This window comes from Eulemur rufifrons, chromosome 9, assembly GCF_041146395.1.
Source record: "Eulemur rufifrons isolate Redbay chromosome 9, OSU_ERuf_1, whole genome shotgun sequence".
NCBI classification, from domain to species: Eukaryota; Metazoa; Chordata; class Mammalia; order Primates; family Lemuridae; genus Eulemur; species Eulemur rufifrons.
The window spans coordinates 14,693,259-14,719,042 of NC_090991.1; the positions used below are offsets into that span (position 1 = coordinate 14,693,259).

The 25,784-nt window shown below is 42.3% G+C and overlaps 1 protein-coding gene across 2 annotated transcripts in view; it reads left to right on the forward strand.

The window, feature by feature from the left end:
* Positions 1-25,784, forward strand: part of SMG6 (SMG6 nonsense mediated mRNA decay factor) — a 214,872-nt gene that overhangs the window by 45,686 nt on the left and 143,402 nt on the right. The window contains exons 9-10 of one of the 2 annotated variants that reach the window (XM_069482148.1): positions 8,011-8,072; positions 16,249-16,394. In XM_069482148.1, the coding sequence (XP_069338249.1) occupies positions 8,011-8,072; positions 16,249-16,394 (208 nt within the window). Of the gene's footprint in view, positions 1-8,010; positions 8,073-16,019; positions 16,077-16,248; positions 16,395-25,784 lie in introns of those variants that run through there. The other variant, XM_069482149.1, reaches the window with a different exon arrangement.

Genomic DNA, 25,784 nt, shown 5'->3' on the forward strand with positions numbered 1-25,784 from the left:
CATACCACTCTTTGGACCATCACACACGTTCTTCCCTTTGCTTATGACATATCAAAGCATGACTCTCTATGCCCCACCCCTAATCACCTGATTAGTTTGCTCAACCTTCAGGTTTCAACTCCAGTTTCTCCTCTTCTGAAAGGACATCGCCAGTGTTTCTGCTGTGTATTTCCACAGCATCCTATCCTTCCCCAATCATGGCATTTTATAATTGTCTGTCACCCACAGAGCAAGGATTGTGTCTGCCTTGTTCACAGATCGTGCACAGTATTCTGTACGTAGACAGTGCCCAGTAAGTTTTTGTTGAATGAATAAATGAATGGGTCGATGTGTGAGAAGTACCTTACTACCCTTACATTCTTGATTCATTCATGTATAAGGTGGCTTCGACCTTGTGTATGTGCCCTTGAAGAATTGTTAATCTGGTTGCCCACTTGATCACAAAGTAGGCGCTTCACTCCTTTCCTCTTCTGTCTTGCTTTGTGCAGTGCAGACACAAGGTGTCCCACCTCCCCTATTATTTGGGTGGACGGACATGAGAGTTCCCAGGCGCTGGGAGAGATGAGTCAGAAAGAAGAGTCATTCGGAAAGTAACCCAGTCAGAGCAACAGTATTGCCCTTTGGCTGAACTTTCTCTCTCTTTTTCTGTATACCTTAAGATGCTAAGCTGGTGGCACTTTTGAGTTGGTTGCTACAGATTGTCACACTGCAGCACAGGGACTCATAAATCTTAATCTGGCACTTTCCCTTGATAGAGTTGTTTTGGGAAATGTCTAGGAGTCCTCTGCCTTAAGTGAAATCTCTACTGGGCTTGGGTATATCCTATTTCCACCCTGTCAGCCCTGTAGTGTCTTCTAAGGTGGAAACCTGGAGAGCCCCATTTATATGTAGACTTTGGACTGTTTGAGTTCAAAAGCTTGGAGAGCAGCAGTCTTTGGCATTTTGTTTCACTTGTGCTATCATAGATAGGATGGTGTTTGCATAGCAACTGTCAAGAAAGGTTATATTTACTTAGAATCATAGTGAGAGCCCATTTGTGGGCTCTTAGTATTGGAAGGAACACTGTAAATTGGTGATTCTTCTGTAACGATGAAAGGTGGGTGGATATCAGAATATGGGGGGAGGGGGGCAGGTGTCTCTTAGACCAGACTCCTCATTACTACCCATCTTCACCTCCTGGCCCAGGAGAATCATTGCTGTTTCCAATATGTATGTGTGGTAGCCCTCAAGTGCTGTGCAGGTAGAACAAATTTTTGTGATACCAGTGTTGTAGATGATTTATCCCAAGAATCAACAGGCTTTTTCTGTAATGAGCCAGATAATAAATATTTTAGACTTTGTGGGTCATATACCCTATGCTGCAGCTACTCAGCTCTGCCTTTGTAGGGGGAAAGTAGCCATAGGTAATATCTAAACAAATGAGTGTGTTCATTAGAACCTTGTGGAAACTGAATTTTTTTTTTTTCTTTTAAGAGACAGAGTTTCCCTTTGTCACCCAGGTTGGAGGGAAGTAGTATGATCATAGCTCACTGCAGCCTCAAACTCCTGGGCTCACATGATCCTCTCACTTCAGCCTCCTGAGTATGTTTGACTACAGGAATATGCCACCATACCCAACTGATTTTTTTCATTTTTTCATAGAGGCGGGCTCTTGCTCTGTTGCTCAGACTGGTCTCAAACTCCTGGCCTCAAGCAATTTTACCACCTCGGCCTCCCAAAGTGCTGGATTTATAGGCATGAGCTATTGTACCCAGTGAAATTTTAATTTCATACAATTTTCATAAATTTCAAATATTCTTTTGATTTTTTTCAATCATTAAAAAATATAAAAACGTTTTTAGTTCATGAGCCATTACAAAAACATGTGGCGGGCTAGATTTGACCCATAGGCCATAATTTGCCAACCTTTGAACTAGCCCAGTGGTTCCCACATCTGGCTGTCTTTCAGAATAACCTGGAGACCTTTAAACATGCTGATTCTGGCTGGGGACAGTGGTTCATGCCGGCAGTCTCAGCTACCTGGGAGGCTGAGGGGGGAGGATTGCTTGAGGCCAGGAGTTTGAGACCAGCCGGGGCAATGTAGCAAGACCCTGTGTCTTAAAAAACAATACAGAAGTCCTCCTCCCCACTCCCTGAGGATTCTGATTCTGTAGGACTAGAGAATCTGTATTTTTTATAAAAGCTATTTAGGTGATGCACACATACTCAGGGTTATGGAATCACTCAGGGTTATGGAGATCAGTACTGATCTCACTCAGTCTTTTCATTTAATCATTGAAAGAAACAGCCTTAGAAAGTTGATGTGACTTGCTGATAGTTACATAGCAAATAAATGGCATAACCAGAATTTGAACCTAGGTCTTTAACTCTTAAGATTATGGTCTTTGTTCATACTATTCTGTCCTATTTCCTCCCCCCAGTAAATACATAGGAGCAATAAATACAGAATATTCACAAATTCATGCCTCCTTTTCTTTATACCTAGTGCCAGTTTCTCTCCTGAGAGCCAGCCAGGTACTCTGAGCTTGGCTATCCCCTGCTCACCAGCTGGGTTTTCTGGAGCTGACTGCTGATTTGACATTTAGCCCAATTTTCCTCAGTCTGCTGGTTTTAAGTAGGAGAGATAATGAAGTGATAGCAAGTGAATTGCTTTAAGACTTTGTTGAGGCAGCACTAAACTGCAATGCAAGGATGAGAGCCATTGTTTCAAGGGGTGCATTAGTTGAAAGAGGTGGTTTTAAAAGACATGTTTTACACTTAAATTCACATGGCTCAGATTCAGCCATCTTAAATGGGACATCTCTACGTGGAACTTGTGCTTAATTATAGCTAATTGAGCTGTCATCCTGCCCAGAACAGTTCAGGGGTGGAGAAAGTAAAGGTGAAGAGTAATTGCCATCCCTGCTCTACCTCAGCCTCAGTGTGGCTCTTTGGTCCAAGTAAGGGACTTAAGGACTGATTTTGATTTGCTCTGTCTTCCTCCAAGGCATTTGAGTCATGCTGCTTGGCTTGTCTGTACTTCTTTCTTTATCTATATCCTGGAAAGAAAAATGCTGAAAGTACTAATGAGTAACTTTTATCTCTGCTAAATGGTTATTGCATTACTGATAGGTTTCCACATTTTGTGTGCCAGGTCTCCCTTCCTTATTTTCTCTTTCTTTTTTTTTTTTCCCTGAGACAGAGTCTTGCTCTGTTGCCTGGGCTAGAGTGCCGTGGTGTCAGCCTAGCTCACAGCAACCTCAAACTCCTGGGCTCAAACGATCCTCCTGTCTCAGCCTCCTGAGTAGCTGGGTGTACAGATGTGTGCCACTACACCCGGCTAATTTTTTCTATTTTCAGAAGAGACAGGGTCTCTTTCTTCCTCAGGCTGGTCTTGAACTCCTGAGCTCAAGCGATCCTCCCCCCTTGGCCTCCCAGAGTGCTACAATTACAGGTGTGAACCACCTCATGCCTGGCCCCTTCCTTATTTTCTTTATCAAACCTCCTTAGGCCTCACCTTCCCTTTCCCCATCTAAGGGATAGTGACATAAGGGAAATAGTGTTTCCCAGCACCTTCATAGTTGATAGAGCTTGTCTTAGGTAATGGGAGCATAAATGGGGAGTTGGCAAGATGATATGTTGTTTGTTTATCTTTGTTATTGTATAGGCTCCATGGCGTTAGGGACCCTATCTTGCTGGTTTGCTCTCTACTGTATCTACCGTAGAAGCACAGGGATGAGAGATGGACATGACCAGTGTACTCACATCCTCCTCTACCCTATGATCTTATACTTTAGAGAGACTGATAAATGGTCTTTGACTGAATGCTCTAAAAGTCCTGGATATTTTACTAATAGGTACTTGTGAAATTTTTGGTGTCTACCTATGTTGTCTTGTATCTAAGAGGGTAGAGCCCCCTTTTAAAAATGCAACAAAGTTTTGTTTTTTAAAAAATATTTCGTGTATGTAAAAATAGAGACATTCCAGACAGATAAGAGAATGTTAATTTATGCTCCCCCCAAACACTTTAAAAATGCAACTTGAAATTCCTTTAAAAACTGAGTATCCCTACTATCCTTAAAATGATTCACTTTTCAGAAATTCAGTTTTCCACATGACTATTTAGAAGCACAAACAACTATCTAGGAATTTAGATTGGGCACATTTCAGAATCCCCTGTGTTGTAGTGCTCCATTGTGTTGTATTGCTGCCTCTGAGCAGCTCTTTTCTCCTTCCTTGCTCCACAGTTCACAAAACACTAAAGGCACAATTTTTTTTTTTTTTTTTTTTAGACAGAGTCTCACTCTGTTGCCCGGGCTAGAGTGCCGTGGCATCAGCCTAGCTCACAGCAACCTCAAATTCCTGGGCCCAAGCAATCCTGCTGCCTCAGCCTCCCGAGTAGCTGGGACTACAGGCATGGGCCGCCATACCTGGCTAATTTTTTCTATTTTTAGTAGAGATGGGGGTCTCACTCTTAGGCTGGTCTCAAACTCCTGACCTCAAGTGATCCTCCCTGCCTGGCCTCCCAGAGTGCTAGGATTACAGGCATGAGCCACCACATCCAACCCAAAACATGCTACTCATAATGCTACTGTAATGACAGGACAGACTTTATTGTGAGTGTTCAGAAACCTACCCATCTGATTACTGCCATTAGTGTCTCTTGAGTTAAGTTTAGGAATTGGTACGGGAATTGAACTAAGGAGCTAACACTGCCTCTGAGGGCCCCACCCAAGAAGTGTTTTTAGTTTCTGGTGAACAGTATGTAAATGTGCTACAAAGATCTGGAAGCAAATAGTCTCACAGTTTAAGTAGTAATATTTCTTTCTCCACCTAAGGGAGGCTTTCTAGGTGTGTTGGAGTTTCGTTGTTGTTGTTTTTGATACAGTCTTGCTCTGTTGGTTGCCCTGGCTAGAGTGTAGTGGCACAATCTAGCTCACTGCAACCTCAAATTCCTGGGCTCAAGCAATCCTCCTGACTCAGCCTCCTGAGTAGCTAATTAGCATATCACCAACGCCCAGCTAATTTTTTTCTATTTTTTGTAGCGAGGGTGTCTCGCTCTTGCTCAGGCTGGTTTCAAACTCTTTGCCTCAAGTGATCCACCTGCCTTGACCTCCCAGAGTGCTAAGATTGCAGGTGTGAGCCGCCATACCCAGCCTAGGTGTATTGTTAAAAATAAAAAAGTTGCAGAAATAGAAGCCAGTCCATGATGATATGTTGTTGGAGAGGAAGGAAGGTCAGATGGAGGCTTTCCTGACTGTGGAGTTGGTATCAAGTTGAGATTTCTCCAGAGGTCTGCTTCAGTGCTTGTTGAGTTCATATTATCATGTTTAGGCCCATTTTGATAAACATATAACAAACCTGCTCCTTCCATGTAACAGGCCTCAACTCTAGGATGCATCTATGCTACCCCTTCAGGTGTCTTAGAAAAAATAAAATAAATAGCACCTACATTTTTGGCTCCTTTCCTAATTGAAATGCTATTGGTGGCAACAAAGAGAAACTATGTTTAGGGTGACAGATACTTTCAGACTAAAAATAAAGCAGTGGTTCTCATTAACCAAGGTCAAGGAGAATGTGTGTATAGTTTGAAAAAGTTCCCTAAGATTTCCTTCACTCCCACTAGTTGAAAAACAATGCATTGAAATTCACTTTTTACTAGGTACAGCAAAATATGATAGTGGTAAGTATGTATTCAGATAATTAGACTTCATCTGCCACCCTAAGAGAATGATCTTTGGAAAGTACAGTTAGAAGCACTGGTGTTCCAAGCCTCTTGGGGTTCTTATTTTACTCTAGGAGCCATAATGGTTCAAATAGTATTTCCTACCCAATCAGTAAGGAAAACTTAAAAGCAAAACTTGAACTTCTTTTTAGTTGCTTTTATTCCCCCATTAGCCCTTCGTTAAATCAGCTCACCAGTTCTCATCCTGAGGTAGGTGTAGGATAAGAGAAGAAAAACCATATTTGGAATCTGAAGGCCTACGTTCAAGTTCTAACTCTGCTATTTACTGGTTTAAAGTTGCTTAAATTTCTGAGTTGCCTTGGGGGTTAGGGGATAAATAGGCTTGAATGAGGTGTGTTAGTATTGTTTTCTTCCTACTAGAGTACCTTCAAAGATAAATATAACCATGGTCATGAATGAGTTAACTAGTTTATAATTGAAAGCTATAGGAAGAGGGATAATTGAGTTAAAATAGGAACACAGAATGTATATTTTTACCTTTTTATTTGAAATAACTTTATACCTATAGAAAAGTTGTAAGAATAATTCAAAGAACTCCCACATAATACTTCTCCTGGATTCTCCAGTTGTTAGTATTTGATCACTTGTTTCATCATTTATTAGGAGAGAGTGTTAAGATTACAACAGGTCAAGCGTGCTTTGTATGCCTTACCTCATTTAATCAGTATAACAATCTATTAACCTATAGGTATAATTATCTCCACTGTGTAGAAAGGAAAACTGGGGCTTTGGGAAGTTAGATCAGTTGCCTGAGATCACACAGCAGGTATGTGGCAGAGGTGGACTTAAACACAGGTATGTTTCATGGGAAGGTCCCCGTTTCTCACCATCTTCCTCTGGAGTAGATCTGGAGACCTGCATTCTAGGCAGGTTTTGCTGCTAACGTTGGTATAACCATTGGCAATTTATTTTGCGGCTGTTCCTCACCTTTCCCTTCTGTTGATGGAACCCAGTGTTTCTAGCCCTGACTTGCCTTGCTGTACAGGTTATCTTCAATGAGTGTCTTGAGCTTTTTAACTATTAATACATAAATTAGTGTTGATTTAGTATTATTGATTAAATGTAATTCATTTAAGGCAAAAATCAACAGTGGAGCTTGTGTGCAGAGTTTGATCTTGAAGTCATTGGTAAAGTGAGAATGTACCTCTTTTCCCACAGCTAGCTTTCATATGAAATAGATGGAGCTGCCATAGTTTGATTGGTGTTCTGTTTTATAATGGGATAAACCTGAAGAGTTTTTCCTCTTTGGGCAAACTTTCCAGGGGTGCTGGACTGTTCCTTGTCCTGAGTTCAAGACTCTTAACCCCTCTTCCTACCTAGCTACAGGGCCCTGAATATTTTGCTTCTAGGAAACCAGGGAGGATGACAAGGAGATTTGGCCTTTAGATTGTCTCCACTTTCTTTGGATTTGAATTGAATTGTTTTTTTCCCTCCCTTATTTTGTTCAGAGGGATCTCTTGGTTTTGATGGAAAGAGATTTTCTAGAACCTTGAACCAAGATTGTAAATGGATGGCTCATGGGCCAGATGTGGCTGGCAAATGTGTGTCTTTGGCTTGCTTAGTGTTTAAATTATTTTCCTTAGTGGCCATCATTTAAAAGCCAGAGGATTTCACCTAAAACCCAGATTCCAGTTTCCAGCTTGGGGCCACATAGAGCATTTGGCCAGAACTAGAGTGGAATAGCCATAGGTTACTACTGTCTCTACCAGTCTACTTCATGCCTGGCCGCTGTACACACTTGAATTTTCAGCTTCAGACCTAGAACTTTCAAAAGCTGTTGAAGTACAATTCGATGAGCTAGGTAGTGATGGGTTATCTTACTCTTGGTTATCAAAGGAGAGTTCTGCTTTCCTGGGTAGGTAGAAAAATAGCTCATAAATAAGATCACAGACTTCTCCAAAATGGCTGTTATCCTTGCTCCTGTCAGAGTTTCATTTCCATCATGAAGGGGGCTGAATGACTCTTAGATCACAGCTACATAGGCCACCTTTCTTTATACTGTGCTTAGTTCACATTCAGTTTCAAATTCTCTGCATACAGGTGCTATTGCCAGCAGAGGGTGCTGTTCACTCACTCAGCTGGCTGTCATCTTGGCTCAGCTGAGCGGCAGCTGTTGGGCATGTGCCCTGGGTCTGTGTGAGAGTTTGGTCCTGTCCATTTGGTTCCCATCCCTAGTGCCCACCCCTTAGACCCTGGCCAGGTTATTGTGTCACTGGGGACTCTGTTTAGTAACAGGAAACTGGGGAAAGTTTAATTGTTTTCTCCTCTCCCTTTTTCCCATGCAGCTGAACAAAAGGTTCATCCTCAGTTTTCTCCATGCCCATGGGAAGCTGTTTACCCGGATTGGGTAAGTGTGCAGGATGTTTATTTTATTTTCCTACATTACAAGTCATTTTGGAATTTAATATTGTTAGCAACTAGACTGTGTTTGTAACTGAGGGCACAGGGTGTGAATTCTTAGAGGCCTCCACCTTTTCTTCTGTTCCCTTCACTCTCTCTCCTACTGTGCTCATGAATTTTGGGAAATATTACTCTCCATCTCTGTATCTTCTTTCTCTACCTTTACTAACCGCCCCCCCCCCCTTAAACAGTCTTTTTCCCAACCCCCACCCCTATCCCTCTGGGTTTCTCTTTCCTCTGCCTTCCAGCTCAACCCCTAATGAGCTTCTCAAGGCAGTCATGCTAAATCCCTGGGTACAGCTGTCAGGGTCCTTGGGGAGAGTAGTGTCCACTAATTTTCCCTCGAAGACAGGAGTAACATTTTCTTTCCTCCATGTCCTTCTGATCCATACCCCTTCCTTCTTTGCTCAGTTTCTTGTACCATATTGCTGGTCTCAGTAAATACCAAGACTGTTTCACCATCTACCATGGATTTCCATATAAATCTCAGGGAAGATAGTGTGTGCACTATTACTTTATCACTTAAATCCCTGGAAAGAGATCGAGTTTTGAGTATTTCTTTGGTGGATCAGAGTTCTTCCTCACTGTGGAAAACTAGTGATCCTAAAGCCCGACTTAATACCTGCACACCAGAGCAGATGTCTGCCGAGTGCCTCTTTAACCTAGAGTCTCTCTGAGTACAGGAGAAGAGGAATACGTGGCAGTGCTCCCAGACCAATTTTCTAATGGATTTTAGTATTTTGTGAGTTGGAGGTTTTATTGTGAGCTACCCTTTGAGGTGATTTGTTTCCAATTATAAATCCACCAGTTACTGTCAATGTTTTCCTTTCACTTTCTGTCATAACGTTGCAAGTTTATCTGTAATGCTCTAGAAGGCTTTCTTAGCAGGAGTAGAAGCTATGTGAGTTTACACATACTTTTGTACTTAACTTTTCTGAGAAGTTGAAAGGCTTGGTTCTTCTTGAAGAAACACTGCCCCATGAATGGTGAACTAGAAAGTGTGCTTAGTATATATTCATTTGGCACCAACCTGGGCAGGAGTGACAGTGATGGTCACTGCAAGGGTAGTTTTGAATTCAGAATGACCTGGGAAAATTGGAGAAGTGCCAGTAGTTGAACTCTGTCAGTAGAAATAAATGTGAAGTAATTCACTTAGGGAAAATAAACGATGTATCAATAACTCTCATCTTCCCCCTTCACCCCATGCCAATGTAAGCTCTATCCACTCTGGCAGTTTTTGCCTAACACTGTTGTTTCCTTGGTGCCTGGTATATAGAAGATGCTCAGTTCATATTTGTTGTATGAACGAGTGAATTGTTATAAAAAAAAAATGGATAGATTGTGAAAGAAGGATCTAGCATTCTAATAGGGTATAGTAGATCCAAGCCAATCACTAGTGAGTAATGTAAAGCTGTAGTTACAAGGTAGATAGGATGATGTCAATATCACCTTATAAAATAACACATCATAGCAGGAAATACTGTTGTGCTACACTAAAAATAACAGTTGATGGTACTCTTGCTCCTTGTCTTTTTAAAATTTTTATTTTTCTTTTTATTTATTTATTTTTTTTGGAGACAGGGTCTCACTTTTTCACTCTGTTATCCAGGCTGGAGTGCATTGGCACAATCATAGGTCCCTGCAATCTGGGACTTCTGGCCTCAAGTGATCCGCCCGCTTCAGCCTCCCAAGTAGCAAGGACTACAGGGGTGTGCCATCATGCCTGGCTAATTTTTTTAAAAAATTTTTGTAGAGATGAGGTCTTGCTCTGTGTCCAGGCTGGTCTCAAACTCCTGGCCTCAAGCAATCCTTCTGCCTTAGCCTCCCAAGATGCTGGGATTACAGGCATGAGCCACTACACCTGACCATCTTTTTTAGTTATCATTTTTTTTCATCTTTCTCTCCCTTATTACCTTTTCACTCAGTTTTCTCTCCTTTTTTCCTTTGCCTATGTTTGTTCTTTAAATTTTCTTGTCCCGTGTTGCTCTAAGTCAGGATTTTTCAACATTAATGCTATTGACATTTTGAGCCAGGTAATCTTCTGTTGTGGGGGGACTGTGCTGTGCATTGTAGGATGTTTAGCAGCATCCCTGTCTTCTTTCAACACGTGCCAGTAGCACACCTCCCCTGCCAATTTGTGATGATTAAAAATGTCTCAAGACATTGCCAAATGTTCCCTGGTGGGCAAAATTGCCCCTCATTGAGAACCACTACTTTAGGTATTTTTTGCTCTGTTAGAGACTTTTGGGGCTAGAAAAGTTATAAAATCGTGGCCCAGAATGTAGGAATGTTTAGGATATATTTTTATCAGGTTAAGTAAGTATTAGTTAGACTGTTATTTTCTCCACTTTTACAATTCTCATATTTAGATGCGTATTTTGGAAGAAGTTTTAGAAAGAACCATAGTAATGATTAAAAAGCCAGAAAATGAGGCCGGGCGCGGTGGCTCACGCCTGTAATCCTAGCACTCTGGGAGGCCGAGGCGGGTGGATTGCTCAAGGTCAGGAGTTCGAGACCAGCCTGAGCGAGACCCCGTCTCTACTAAAAATAGAAAGACATTATATGGACACCTAAAAATCTATATAGAAAAAATTAGCCGGGCATAGTGGTGCATGCCTGTAGTCCCAGCTACTCGGGAGGCTGAGGCAGTAGGATCGCTTAAGCCCAGGAGTTTGAGGTTGCTGTGAGCTAAGCTGACGCCACGGCACTCACTCTAGCCTGGGCAACAAAGTGAGACTCTGTCTCAACAAAAAAAAAAAAAAAAAAAAAAAAGCCAGAAAATGAGATCTAAGAGGAAAAATCAATCTGAAGAAAATTAAGGTAAAAAATACTTACTTAGAGACAGCTGTTGGGTGCCTTGTATTTAAATATAAAAGAATCATAGCCCAATAGTCTTGATTTTTATAGGATGATAGTAAGAGAAAATAGGTTTATGTTGCATCTGGAGAAATTTGGGTTAGGTGTAAGAAAATTGAGAAATTTCTTCTTTAGAGGCCTTTAAAAAGGAATAGATTATCTCATTTGTCTGAGGTGGTTTACCGTAGTCTAGATTATTTTGCAGGATCTCCTCCATTCCTGCATATAACATACTCTATTGTCAAAAAGACAAAGCCAGTTCAGTTTCATCTTTATGAAAAATGAATCATGGTATCAATGAGGAAAATGTATGTCAATTCTAGGCACTTCACCCCCTCCGTGAGTCTTTATGCTGTCCTGGAGGTAAAAAGAAAATTGAGCCCCATATTTATTCTGGAAGGCAGAAACAGCAATAATGTTTCTATTGGGGAAAAAAAGAACTATAGAAGTCTGTAAGACTAGAAAAGCACTGAGCCCAAGCCACACACAACATCATGGACTGCTGCCTAATTACCAAGAAGATGTGAAATGTGGGAGGCGCTGAAAATGGATTAAGAGTGAGGAGATTGTAATGGGGAGCAGCTGAAGGCACGTCAGTGTCTGCCTGCCTTTTGAGAAAAGCCCCGACACCGCTCTTCTAGGGCTTGGTCTTCTCTCTGCCTGTGCTCCACATTACATCGGTATATACTTGAATGCCTACTGTGTGCAAGACAAGTCTTCTTACTCTCAGCATGAGCTGACAAGAGGTTCAAACCTTTAGATGAGGTCACATGCCAAAGAGTCTGTTTGTCACCACTTACTAGTTAGTTGCCCTCAGGAGTAAAGGAGTCAAAGCTTCTATGGGCTTCAGTTTCCTTATCAGTGGTTGAAATAGATGATCTCTGAGGTCCATTCCAGTCTTTATGTTCTAAAGCACTGTGATTTTTTTCTCTGATCTCTACCCTGTCACAAAGCTTAGTTTTTTGGTTGGTTTGTGGGGTTTTGAGGTGTGTGTGTGTTTGTGTGTGTGTGTGTATGTTTTATTTCGTTTTGTTTTTTGCTGCTGGGTTGCTCCTATCTTGCTCAGTTTTTGAAAATTAAAAAGTTAGGAACCTGATTCTTTTCTGCAGAGAGTGTTGTCTAGCTCAGCTGTGTCTCTTAGCATCGAGGGGTTGAGTCCTGCCCCGTTAGTCACTGTCTGAGTCACTCCTGGGTCTAGGTCCCAGTGTTGTCTGAAAGATTAGTTTCTTGAAACTGCCATTCAAATGAGACAAGGTGTCTCTAGAGAATACTTCGCAAAGCAGCCGCTTAAGTCAGTAAAACACATCCTGAAAGTGATTGTGTCTTCTCAGGTTTTAAAGAATAAGGACAGGTCCTCTCAGACTCGGGGAGAAGAATCAGTCAGGGGTGCTGTATGGCTCCTGATAGATAGATGCTTTCCCGGGGAGAGGCAGATCAGACCTGCCCTTGGACTTCACTGAGAGAGGCTGGGAAGCCAGCAGCCTACAGACTCTTAATTTGTGACAAATAGAATAATTTTGCTTCCCGTTATTGCCATGGTTAAAGTTACCACTTCAGTTTTTACTTGCTTGCCTAGTCATGCTTTTTGCACAGCTTCAAAGTCTCTTGGAACTCAAAGACTGATATATTTATTTTGGACTTTGAATTTTTAAAAATATAATGTTTGTGTCTTGATTTGTATTTAAAATTAGCAAATGTTTTTAAATACAAAAGTAAGAAGTATTCATTATGGGGGAGCCTTTTTCTTACTATACAGTGCTCATTGTAAAATATTTAAACCACTCACTAGCCCGGGCAACAGAGTGAGACTCTGTCTCAAAAAAAAAAAAAAAAAAAATTAAACCACTCAGGAAAGAAGAAGAAATAAAAAGTTACCCATATTCTTACTACCCAGAGATATCTATCTACCATTAATATTTGGTGTATATTTTTTCAGTCCTTTTTTTCTATATATCACACACACACTTTATTTTTTTTACAAATGAGTAAGAAAGGGATCATTTAGTATACATTGAATTTTTTCCCACATGATTAAAAAATGTAATACAGCTTTAAAAAATAGTATTCATTTGCATAGATGTGCCATCTTAATCATCTATCATTGCACATTTTAGGTTGCTTCCAATTTTTTTGTTCTTTTTTTTTTTCCTCTTCCTACTCTATTGCTACTACTACTGCTGTTTCTTCTTCTTGGTTAAAATTTTATAATTATTACATAAGTAATAACCAGAAATCCTTATAAAAGTATATTATTAAAGCTAAGGCTAAAATTTCTTTTAACTCTCACCAACCCCTCTGCCCTCCAAAGGGACAATACTAGACATCAGATTATGTATTCTTCAAAATCTTTTTACTGCATTTACATACTTATGTGTCCATATGTAAGTATACTTTTCTATCTATAATATGGGGTGGAGCGAAGATTATTTCTCAAGGAGAAAGACATAAAACTACTTACAGGGCCAGAATCAGACAACATTTTAGTTATAAAACTGGGAACCAGAAACCTTGTTATTGATTCCTGAGGAGGACTCTTATCTGTGCTTCCCTCAGTTATTATTTAACAAACCTGATTTTGTCTGAGTAGATCCACCTTCCCTCATATCCACCTTCCCTCGCATTTGAAGTTACTCTAACTTGTATCCTTATGCATTTGATTTTTTTGTCCTTTCTTTTAATCGTGTTAAACTGGTTGAAAGGCAAAGGGAGGATTTTTAAAAACTTTTCAAAAAAGAAAATATATGGACTTTCGGCCTGGTGATCATTCAAGATTCAGTCTAACCTAGAAAGTGTTAATGAATTTGTTTCAATTCCTACCCCAGGGAAGAGGCTACCTCAGACACAGCTTCGAAGCAAGACTGTCCCACGTGACAATTCTGTCCTGTCGTTCTGAGCTGGCTCTCTACTGCCTTTCAACACGGAGACACATGGCTCTGAAACTTGCCCAGTATGGCTGCCTTTCAAGCAGAGTGAACTCTGCTATTCTCGTAATGAGAAGTGCTAGCCCCCCTCCCCACCTCCGACCAGAAAGAGTACTGCACAGTGTCAGGATTTAAAATGAAACCTTTGTTATAGCCCAGGGGGAAAAATGGATCCAATCCAGCCCCAAACATATCACTCTCTGCCATTCCAAATCTACCAAGAGTTTTAACGGCTCTGAAACTTTTTAGAGGGAAAAAAAGAGTTTTGTTTTGTTTTGTTTGGGGGGGGGGGCACTTGAAATGGCATGTGGGGGAAAAAAGCAAATGCATGGCATGTTTTGTGCCAATGAAAATGAGGACAGCTCAGCAGAGAAGGGAACTGGAATGTAAACTGTAATTGACCCATAGCTGTGGCGTGACTTCTGGGCACCAGAGGGTCAGTAATAGGAGTTGCCATCCAAGGGCAAGGAATGAAGATTGCGAAGATTCTAGAAAACTCTGGAGTTTTCTAATCTGGGGACTACTCACTGGGGAAGGGCCAAGGTTTGGATGAAACTAGAAGCACCTTTCTCTAGGACTTGAAACTGTTTTGTATCTTTCTTTTTTGAGATAGGGTCTTACTCTCTTGCCTGTGCTGGAGTGCAGTGGCATCATCATAGCTCACTGCAACCTCAAGCTCCTGGGCTCAAGCGATCCTCCTGCCTCAGCCTCCCAAGTAGCTGGAACTACAGGCGCGTACCACCATGCCTGGCTAATTTTTCTATTTTTTGTAGAAACGGGGTCTCGCTATTGCCCAGGCTGGTCTCAAGCTCCTGGGCTCAAGTGATCCTCCTGTCTCGGCCTCCTAGGCCTCCTGAAGTGCTAGGTGTGAGCCATCACGCCCAGCCTGTTTTGTATCTTTTGAGGAGGATTACCTTTGATGTGGCTTTCCAGAAGCTATTAGTCCAGCCTAGAGCTGCTACCACCCCTCAAGTGTGCCATAAGCAGTATATTTTTTGGGGGGCCTGAGGGGGTGGATAAAAGATACTTTACTGACCATGAATTGTTTAGCATGGCCCTATGGCTCATGTGCCTGGTTCCTTTCTCTAGCACCAAGTTTGAACTTGCTTTTTATTTCAGAGGACTTCAGCTGTGGTTTGTTCCTGTTGCCAAAGGAGCTCCAGGCATGCACCACTGTTTGGGATCCAGTGGCCACATTTGGCAAGCAGTGCTTCAAATGACCTTTCCTTAGGAGCCCTAGGTCACTGGCTGGATTTCTGCCTCCCTACATTACAGGCTCTTCCTGTATTGGGAGTGGCAGTTGGCCAGGGCATTATATTTCTACTGGCCTGAAAACATACAGACCCTGATGAGCAGATGCTTTCGAGAGGGAGGAGGACGGTAACATAGGAAAGATGGAAACAGATCATGGGGGCCCTAGGTCTAGGGATTCTTCAAGGGGAAATTTGGGATCCTTAGGTGAAACGATTAGTGTGGTAATACCCAAGAAGATAACAGCAGAACTGTGTCTGCTTTCCTAAAAAAAACTGTTTTGTAAAAAATCTTTAGATTCATGCAACTGTTTTTATACAATATAGTTTCATACCAAAGAGTTTGGGGACTATGTAAGTTTTAGAGCTTAAAGGAAATTTGTTCACTATTTAGAAAAACTGATAGGCCGGGGCGGTGGCTCACGCCTGTAATCCTAGCACTCTGGGAGGCCGAGGCGGGAGGATTGCTTGAGCTCAGGAGTTCGAGACCAGCCTGAGAAAGAGTGAGGCCCCGTCTCTACTAAAAAGAGAAAGAAATTAGCCAAATAACTAAAAATAGAAAAAATTAGCTGGGCATGGTGGTCTCAGCTATCTGGGAGGCTGAGGCAGGAGGATTGCTTGAGCCCAGGAGTTTGAGGTTGCTGTGAGCTAGGCTGATGCCACGGCACTCTGGCCCAGGCAAGAGAGTGAGACTCTGTCTCAAAAAAAAAAAAAAAAAAAAAGAAGAAAAGAAAAACTGATGGTTTCAGAGAGAAACTTTGATATCAGCTCGAATCCAGTTATTGCCAGGGGTTAGGAAATAGCATACCAATGGATAATAAATCACAGTGATTTATCCAAACATTGAGTTGTTTCCATCTCTGAACCCTGAAAACTTTACTCCTTTCTCTCAAATATGTTCAAAAATTGCAGGATACCAGGAAGGTTTGTAAAAGTAGCAAAGACATGTCCTAGCCGTTAGTTGTCTGCTTTGAGAAAGAGAGAGAGAATGTGTGTGTGTGTGTGTGTGTGTGTGTGTATGTGTGTGTGCGTACCTGTACATACACCAAATGCTTTTGGGGGGTATGCTTCACTGATGGGTTCACTGTATCTACAGGATGGAGACATTCCCTGCAGTGGCTGAGAAGGTCCTCAAGGAGTTCCAGGTGTTGCTGCAGCATAGCCCCTCTCCTATTGGAAGTACCCGCATGCTGCAGCTTATGACCATCAACATGTTTGCTGTGCACAACTCCCAGTTAAAAGGTAAGGAACGTGCAGTTTCTTCATTTAGACAGAGATTAATTTAGCTTCTTTTCTGTGCTACAAATACCACTACCCCCACCTCAGTCCACCTCCTGCAACACACACACGCAAACACACAGACACAGACACACACACTACCCTCCTCACCATTGCCTCTCAGATACTGAGTTTACTCTCTGAAATCTGGATGACTCTTTAGTGCTTGGGTGGGATGGAAGGAGGGAATCATGGGTATAGAGCTTAATTTGCAAATGCAGCGATGCTGTTGCACATCTGGCCATGCTAAAGGCAGCAGGAAGGCCTCTTGGAGGCTGCAGACCCAGAGCCTCTCCCAAGGGGGAGGCATTGCTGAAATGTTTCATTGCAGAGACCATACGCTTGGCAGGGATTGGGAATAGCTGTTTCAGGACTCATGTACCCTGTTTGTTCAATATGGAAAAGTCTAGTTCCCTATGGGATATCCCTTGTGGGAGCCTGCCAGGGAGTAAGAACAGAGAATTGATGAGCGTTGGTGATTCAAATCTGGAAGCACAAAAGCCACCAGGCCCCGAATTTGACTATTATACTGGTGTACACTCTGAAATGGTTTTCTGAACACTCTTTGGGGTTTTTTGGCAGAGGGGAATAGAGGGGGAAGGGCAGATTGGCAGAGTTTTTAAATGTTCTGATGACCAGGTCAGAGTCCAAAAATGTTACCAGGATCCTTTCCCTTCCCTCTGCTCCGCTTAGGGAAGGATGATGTGGTTTGACTTGATAGAATTTGTAGCATGGGGGCAACATTATTTGCTGTGTTTGTTTGCGAGGGAAATTTGGTCCATGCTGCCAAGGAATCATTTCAGAGCATTGACAGAGAGTGTTTGGTCTCAGGGCAAGAAGGAGATTATCTGAAATGCCAGGAAGTGGGAATTGCCCCATAGAGACTCTGCTGTAAAACAAATGTGGCGTTTCTGGACAGAGTGTCGCTGGTTCTCTGGTTGCACCTTTTCTTGGTGCTTTCTCTTACCCTGTAGTTGATTTATTTCCCTTCCCATTTGTACTTGAGGATTGTGCTTCAGCTTGCTGGTAGTGGGGGAGTTTCTTCCCTGATGAGTGTGTCACGCTTTCCCTTGAAACGTGGCTTCTCCTGGGACTCTGCACAGTCCTCTCCTACTCTGCCTGGGTTTTCAGTCCTCTAGGATCTGAATCCTAGAGGATTTCCTCCTCTCATGCTGCCTGCTACAGCATTTAGAACTCCTAGCAGAAGGCAAGATGCAGAGGCTTAGGAGCCTTTTTGGTTAAATGACTCTGAGGAAACATGGAGTCCTAAGAGGCAGCACTGGTTTCCAGGAAAGAGGAAATAAAGTTTATAAAGTGCTGTGCTGGTGAGGATGTGAAGTCCAAAGGGTAGGGACATTCTGCTATCGAGTAGGAAGCTCACTGGACTCTGGAAATGGGCCCTCCTATTCATTTTCCTACCTCCCACTAAAAACAACCCAGAGTTCAGTGAGCTGCCTGTCATAGAGCTGCAGCCTCTGCCAAGGTATTTTTCTAGCATCAAATAGCCTGTGGCTTCTGTAGATGTGAATGTAAAGGACCTACAGCTCTTACCTATGAAGCATCTTCTTTTAGCAGCTTCTGCTTCATGAAAAGGAATACCTTGGCCTTTAATAGGCCACCAATGAGTCCTTTTCTTGTACCTGTTAAGTAAAGGTTAAGAAAATATGGGTGAAAGGAAGGTGAGATGGTGAGTACAGAGAAAGAAAGAAAGAGTCATTTCTCCATTTGAGGCCAAGGTACTTTTTCTAGGAGTCTTTTCCGTGATTGGTTATAATGAGGACCCTCTAGCCAGGAAAGACATGTAAAAGCCAGTACTTGAGACCCTACTGCTCATTGCTGGCCTTGTCCTGAGTCTTACCTCCATGAGGCAGTTGGGGCCAAGAAGACTATAAGCTGAAGTAGTCAGAGGCTCCAGGGTGTTTCAGGGAAAAACGGCCTAGGCCACAGGATATAACACTCAGCTAGGACAGAGAGCTCTGTGGACGTGCTGCCAAGTACCCGGTGTGCAGCTGAGGCGGCCATCCAGACCCCACTGTGTGGGCTGCCATTGGGAGAGGGGTGAGCAGAGCACTCAGCAGGGCTGGTTGGTGGGAAGATGCACTTTTCCATTTCCCAGCACATGAGTCATCTTCTCTGGGCCCCTGTGCTGTGTTTGCATGGACAGTGGCAAGAAGGGGGTGTTGTGGCTGAGAAGCAGCATCTGTGCCGGGGGTGGAGAGGGAAGGGGGTTGGGGAGAGGGTAAAGATTTAAATCCTTCACTAATCAGCAGCAGTTTGAATCACATTTTTATGAGTAAGGAAGTGATAAATCAGCCCTGCATGTTCAGCCCTCAAGTCCCGTCAGCCTGTGCCCTTCTAAAGGTTCTCTCCAGGCCAGTCTGCATGCTGTCAGAGTCACCACCTGGCCCTGGGTCCCTGGCTGCCTGAAACCAGGAAGTGAGGGCCTGATGCTGCCTGGCCCTCCCAGGTGCTTGGGGTCTGTGGTGATTTGGCAATCACAGCAAGTTACAGAACATCTGGGCCATCATTTTTCTTTCCATTCCTTCTTGGACGTGTCCTTCTGGGTGGGTGTTTGCATATGTCAGTTCCTGGACTCTGGAGAAGGAGTATTCAAGCCTGAAGCAGAGGTGATCTTATGGCCCACAAGGCAGTCCAAATCCTCTCAATCTGTCCCTGAGCCTTTCCCATAGATGCAGTACCTAAGGAGTATGATTTGGAAAGCAACAGAGACATCCTTACTTAAAAAGTATGTTCTTTGCTGATGCCTCTAATGCTGTCATGCATCATTCTTTTTTTTTTTTGGTTCAGTGCTACCCTTGTATAACTATCCTTTTCTCACAGTATCAGCAGTCCATGGTTGGAAATTATATTGTTACTAACACTTTAGTGTGATTACTTTTCAAACTTGCCAAAAGCTTTAGGCACTGCAGAAGGCAAAATAGAAGGAAAAGCTTAGATGATGGTGAGAAAAGGATCTCTTTCCCCTTTTCCTAGGTTGTGGTTTTCCCTCCCTTTGCTCATGGATGCAGAGGTTGTGAGGTCAGATTTTCCCCCGTTTCCCATAGGGAGAAATTGGTTAAGTTGTGCCACATTATTTAAGCAACTAAACTTTCAGGCCTCGGCAGTGATCTTAAAACTCATGGGTTCAGGTGTTTTGGTGAGAAGACCTTTATCTCCTCCTCTCACATGGGCCCTATACAAAATCCTACTTCAGTGGGACTACAGAAAGTCTAGAATCCTAATAGTCCACACTGAAGTGGTTGGGGATAGATAAATTTGAGGGATGGGACAAGGGATATCTGGGGACCCTGGCATAGTGCTTGGTATTTATTAGGCACTTGGTATTTGTTGAGTGCATGGGCAGGGAAGGCCACAGTTCTGGGAAAGCCAGTTCTCACTGAGCAGTGTGTTCCTTACCTGGCTCGTGTCCAAAGCTGGTGGTGAGATAGGTGGTTCCCAGAGTGATGTCACAATTGGTAATCTCTCTAAGGCATTCCTGAGCCTAAAGGGAGAAAGGGCCTTCTCCACATGCCTCAGTATTTAACACTTCAGGAACCATCTGATTGGCTGGCGTGATTTCTGGAGGATGAGCTGTTGATCTAAACCACAAGCACTCCAAGAATTTTAATTTTTTAAAAATTCTGTAATTTAAGGAAATAAAACTCACGGTTCTTGAAAAGGAAAAATTGAAGCAACATTTGTGGTAGGGCATCACTAAAACTCCATTGCATCCCCCATCTGTGCCCAATTTGCTCCAATCTGGCCTTCTCCCCACCCCCTTCCATTTTCTCTCCCCCTCTTGTTCTCTCTTTTTAAAAAATATGTTTTATAATTCTTGGAATCAAAACCATCTCAGGCACACACTGTTTTATTTTACTGTATTATTGGATTATACCTCCTATAAATCATTGGATGTTACTCATTGGCCACCACTAAAATAACTTCCCTCTTTTGTGCCCGGGTCCCCTCTTTTTTCTGCTCTTTTCCTTTTCTGCCAGTTTCATAGAGTATACCTCCATTTCAGCTTTGTGGGAAAGCCCTGGTGGCAGCAAGAGGGCACCCAAGAGACACTTGTTATGTGTGCTGTTGGTGTTGCCTGCTCTCAGGGAATATTCAGGGGCTGGGATTGAGGGAGAGCTAGACTGGCATTCCTTTCATTATCATTTGTGCATCCTTTTATGATATGAGTAATCCTGAATTACAGGAGATAGAGGAGTGCCACATGTGAGTCTCCAGAGGGATTGAGAGCTACTGCTGTCTACATGGGACTGATAAAGCTTTAACCTGTAGGTGTGGAGTGCTTCTTGCCATTGTTGTGTTGAGAGTTGACTCTAATTGAGCTCAGTTCACAATCAAAATTTTGTCTTCCAGTATATGACAATCTTAGAGACCTTCAGAAAAGCTGTTTGCTGCCCTGTGGCAATTCACTTCTGAGACTCTTACCCAAGCAAAATGTATAAAGTGCCTAATCCTCCACTTGTCAGAACAGTTGTACAGGAAATCCACCTTTCATAAGGGGTTAGGCTTGAATTTAGCTATGTAAACTGTCCCTTTCATTCCTCCTTCTAAATATCTGGTGATAGAAACCCTTGGGCTTTTTCCCCCAGGGATCCATGGGTAGATTTCTACAGGTAATCAGTGCTACCTGACCTTCATTTTTCAGGACAACTCAGGTTGGAGTAAATTAACAAAGAGAGAGCCAGCCTGGCCAATGAATTTTGTGAGAAGTAGATTCAAAGGTCAGAATAAGTTAGGCTTTGGAAGGCAGGCCAGAGGAGGATGCATCCTTAAGCTTTGCCCTCTGTTCCTATGGAGGCGATACAACGGTCAGCAGACTACTTAGTACAGATTTCTCTTTCTAAGACAGTCTCTGCTTATGGATCTAGCTGTAGTTCCCTGGAAAAGAAGAAAAAGTTAAAAGAAGTGAGTGTGTCAGGGGACCTACCTGTTTTTCCAGCTGTTAAGTTCCAGGGTCCTTGTTGTTTTCTGAATGAATGTGTTATTTTAGGATAGGGAAAGAGAAACAGTTATGAAAGGCTAAGGAAATGAGAAAATTCAGTCATATCAATAAAATTAATCTTCTTATCATATCAGTTGAAGAAATGGTCTTTGTTTTTGCCCCAGTTAGCAATGCGGTTTGGCGTCCATGGGTGCTTTCGTGTGGAGTGTAGAAGTGCAACAGCCCATTGTTGCCCAGTGGTTAATGTGAGCTATCTATTTTATTTCTGTTGCCATTTTATAGCTTCTCAATTTGATTTTTTTTTTTTTTTTTTTGTCCTGGGATGGACTTATTCTGAAGAAGAAACATTATTTGGGGGAATTTTGTAGCAGGTTTTTTACCTACCTTTTCTAAGCTCTTTTTAAGCTTTTCTGAGGAATAAAATTCTAAATGTATAGCTAGGAGTGGGGGTGGAGTTCAGGCCACATACATACTATGTATTGAATGTACAAGGAATACGAGTGTGTTGTCGGGTGGGTTGCACTTTGGACCGTAACCAACTTTTTTTTTTTTTTTTTTAAGAGACAGTGTCTTACTCTGTTACTTAAGCTGGAGTGCAGTGGTGCAGTCATAGCTTACTGCAACGTCAAACTCCTAGGCTCAAGTCATACTCCTGCCAAGTAGCTGAGACTACAGGCGTATGCCACCACACCTGGCTAATTTTTCTATTTTTTGTAGAGATGGAGTCTTGCTGTGTTGTCCAAGCTGGTCTTGAACTCCTGGTCTCAAGCAGTCCTCCTGCCTTTGCTTCCCAAATCACTGGGATTACAGGGATGAGTCACCACACCCAGACCCTAACCAACAAATATTGATCTGGGAAAGAATTGTAATTTTATTTATTTTTTCTTTTTTTTGAGATGGAATCTCACTCTGTCACCTGTGCTAGAGTGCCGTGGCGTCAGCCTAGCTCACAGCAACCTCAAACTCCTGGGCTCAAGTGATTCTCCGCCTCATCCTCCCAAGTAGCTGGGACTACAGGCGCACGCCACCATGCTCGGCTAATTTTTCTATCTTTAGTAGAGACGGGATCTCACTCCTCTTGCTCAGGCTGGTCTTGAACTCCTGACCTCAAGAGATCCTCGCTCCTCGGCCTCCTAGAGTGTTAGGATTACAGGCGTGAGCCACCGTGCCTGGCTAAGAATTGTGGTTTTCAATTGTGTGACCAGTGATGACAATAACAGCAACAACATAGGCATAGGTTAGACTTACTTTGTCTTTGATGTCCTCTTAAAACCTCTCTTTCATTTTTCTGACTCTTTTTTTGTACTGCATTCCAGATAATTTCCTTAACTCTGTCTTTCAGTTCAATGAACCTTTCCTTAGCTATATCTAATCTGCTATTAAATATGTCCCATTAAGTTTTTTTTTTTTTTCCTTGAGTGGGGGAAGGAAAAAAAGGGAAAAAAAAGTAAGGGTAACGGGGAGGCAGGGGAATAAGAAAAAGCAAGACAGAGGCGCTGCCGCATCTGCTTGTAGGGAAGGCTGGGGAGGGATTCGCATTGAGTTTTAAATTTCATTTGTAATAAATTTTATTTCCAGATATTTTGTTTTTTTAAAATCAAATCTGCTTTGCCTTTCTTTACAGTTTTCTTGTTTCCTGAACATATTTGTGAGCTTACCTTTTATTTCTCTAAAATATATTAAACATGGTTATTTTAGAGACTCTATAATCTGAAATGGCATACTTTGGATATAGCCTTGTGAGGTCCCAGCTTTATGACAAAGATCTTGGGCTACCTCTTATGTTGGCTGTACCCCATGAAGCCTTGGAAACCAAAGCTCAAGTTTATTAAGTAGCCAATGTCTCTAGGGTAAAGGCTGGCTATATTACCACAGTTACCTCTCTAGTTTCCCATCTTTACTCAATCCCTGACCAGAGGATTCTCTTTTATTTTACCAGCTCATGAATGGTTTCTAAAAAAAAATTTTTTAAATGCCTTTTCCAGGATAATTAGTTATTTCATTTGGAGAGTGGATCTAGGTTTCTAGTCTGCCTGTCATATTACTAGTGGAAATGCTGTGATTCCTGTTTTATTTTTATCATCAGACTCAAGCTTTTTTTTTTTTTTTTTTTTTAGCTCTGCCTGTGAGCAGTGTGACCAGCGACCAGGCAGGGCATCTATATCCAGGTGGCAAGGGCATGTAGGTTTCTCTTCCAAAGATTAGTTCCTTTGTGCCCATTTATAGCATAATCTTGTGGCACATTGTGTTATTGGGCTTACACTTACTTTATTTTTCCAGGAGGTGTTCCATGTAGAGAATACTTACTCAGAGGGCTAATTAGGTGGGGAAGAAAGGTAAAAGGGGTGACGAGGGGAGGGGGAGGCTACAGCTGAAGTGATAGGAGCCATTTATTGCCAAGAGGGTGTGAGCTAGAGATCTGGAAAAGAGTGCTCTCTTGTTTCAGCTACATTGCATTACATATCTGGTGAACCCTGTTAGCCCATAAAATCCTTTCCATTAGTCAGGGTACTCCGCGCTTTTGTTCTTGACTACTGCTGTTCTTAGGGCTGTTTGGTTTGCTTGTATGTCTCAGTTTCCTTTTCAGAAGGCAGATTCTCACATATTTAGGAATGTATTTACTGTAACTGGAGTGTTCTGGCTTGTTTAGTCCCCTCCTCAGATATAAGACTCCCATCTTGAAGCTCATGTTCAGAAAATGTCCGTGTGATCCCTTGCCCTAAGTGCCAACAGCAGATGCAGCAATTGACACGCTGCAGGGAATTTCCAACTGCTGGGCAGGTTTCTGAAATCCAGACACGTGCTGTTCACACTTTGGCTTCTGAGGCAAGGATCAGCAGTTGAAAGAGGGGAGGGGCTGGCAGGAGACTGGAGGGAGAAAGATCTTACAGTGCCTGCCCAGGGCTTATGGCTGTGTCAGCTTTCTTCATCTCTTCTCCAGCTGGCGTTGGCAGCATAGAGTAAATCACTGTGGAGTGGTTATGAGCTGAACTCACTGGGGGCTTCTTTGAGGCACACCTGTGACGTCATCCTGTTATCATTGTCTGTTCTGCATAACTTCTTTTCACCTCTCCCCTGAGAGAGGGTGATGCCCAGAACTCATGTCAGGGCAATGAGCAGAGGGAAATGTTTGGTAATCATTATTTTTGAGATGCCTGCTAAGGACACAATTGTAGGTCCTGGACACATTCTTCAAGATTCCTCATTGAAAAAGAAAAACCCTCTTTGTAACCATGGCCCTGAATACTCCTTGTAGATATAACTTCTTTTTAAACATAGAAAGAAAGATAGTCCAGAAAGTCTTGGAACTCCTAAGTGGTCTTTCTTATTCCCCCTGCCTCCCTCTCCCCTTTCAAAACGCACACACACACACTCATACAGACACACACACACAGAATCTGTTCCACTGGCTTCCCATTTCACTCAGTAAAAGCCACAGTATTTACAAGGCCTTCCTGTATAGACCTCTCCTCCCACCCCACAGAGAGGCTTCTCTGACTTCATTCACTACTCTTCTCCCCCTGGCTTACTTTGCTTCAGCCACACTGCCCTTTTTGCAGGTCCTGTAATAAGCTGGGATTCTCCCACCTTTGGGCCTTTGGCATTAGCTGTTTTCTCAGAATGTTCAGTGTCCAGCCATTGGCCTGGTGAATACCTTACCTCCTGTAAGTCTTTGCTTCGTGTTAGCTCCATGAGGCCTACTCCAACCATCCTATTTAAAACTGCTGTATTCTACTCCCACCCTGCACTCTTGATTTACTCATCCTGTTCACTTATTTTTTAAATACTAGCTCATTTATTTATTATGCATATTTTTATTATTTCTCTCCCTCTACTACTCCTCTGTAATAATGTAAAGCTCCCTGCCAATAGGGATCTTTGACCTGTTTTATTCACTGATAATTGTGAGCACGTAGATTAGTACCTGGCCCATTATAAGTTCTCAATAAACGTGTTGAATTTTGTTCAAGTCAAAGAATAATTTGTCAGCAAGTTACTCTGGGCAATGAAGGTTGAATGGCAAGGCCAGGGGCATCTATTAATGAGTTATTGCTCATGAACTATCTTTCCTTGTTTTTTGTTAAGGTGATTTTCCTGAAAGTATGATTTCCAAAGCATGTTTTGTATCCTGACACTATATTAAAATATGTTAATGTGCTTTAGTATTTACTGTTAATCCTAGAGTCAATATCTTCGGGGCTCTGGAAAGCAAAATTTCTTGAACAGTACAAGTTTTGTCCTTTCTTATCTCCTATATCTTTTCATCATTTACTTTCTGTGCTTCCTGCCCCAAAATACTTTTTTAAATTTCTCTTTCTCATTTACCATATTTTTACTCTTACCTTATTGGACGAACTCTGTCCTATTTATGTAAATTAAGTAATTTTTTTTAA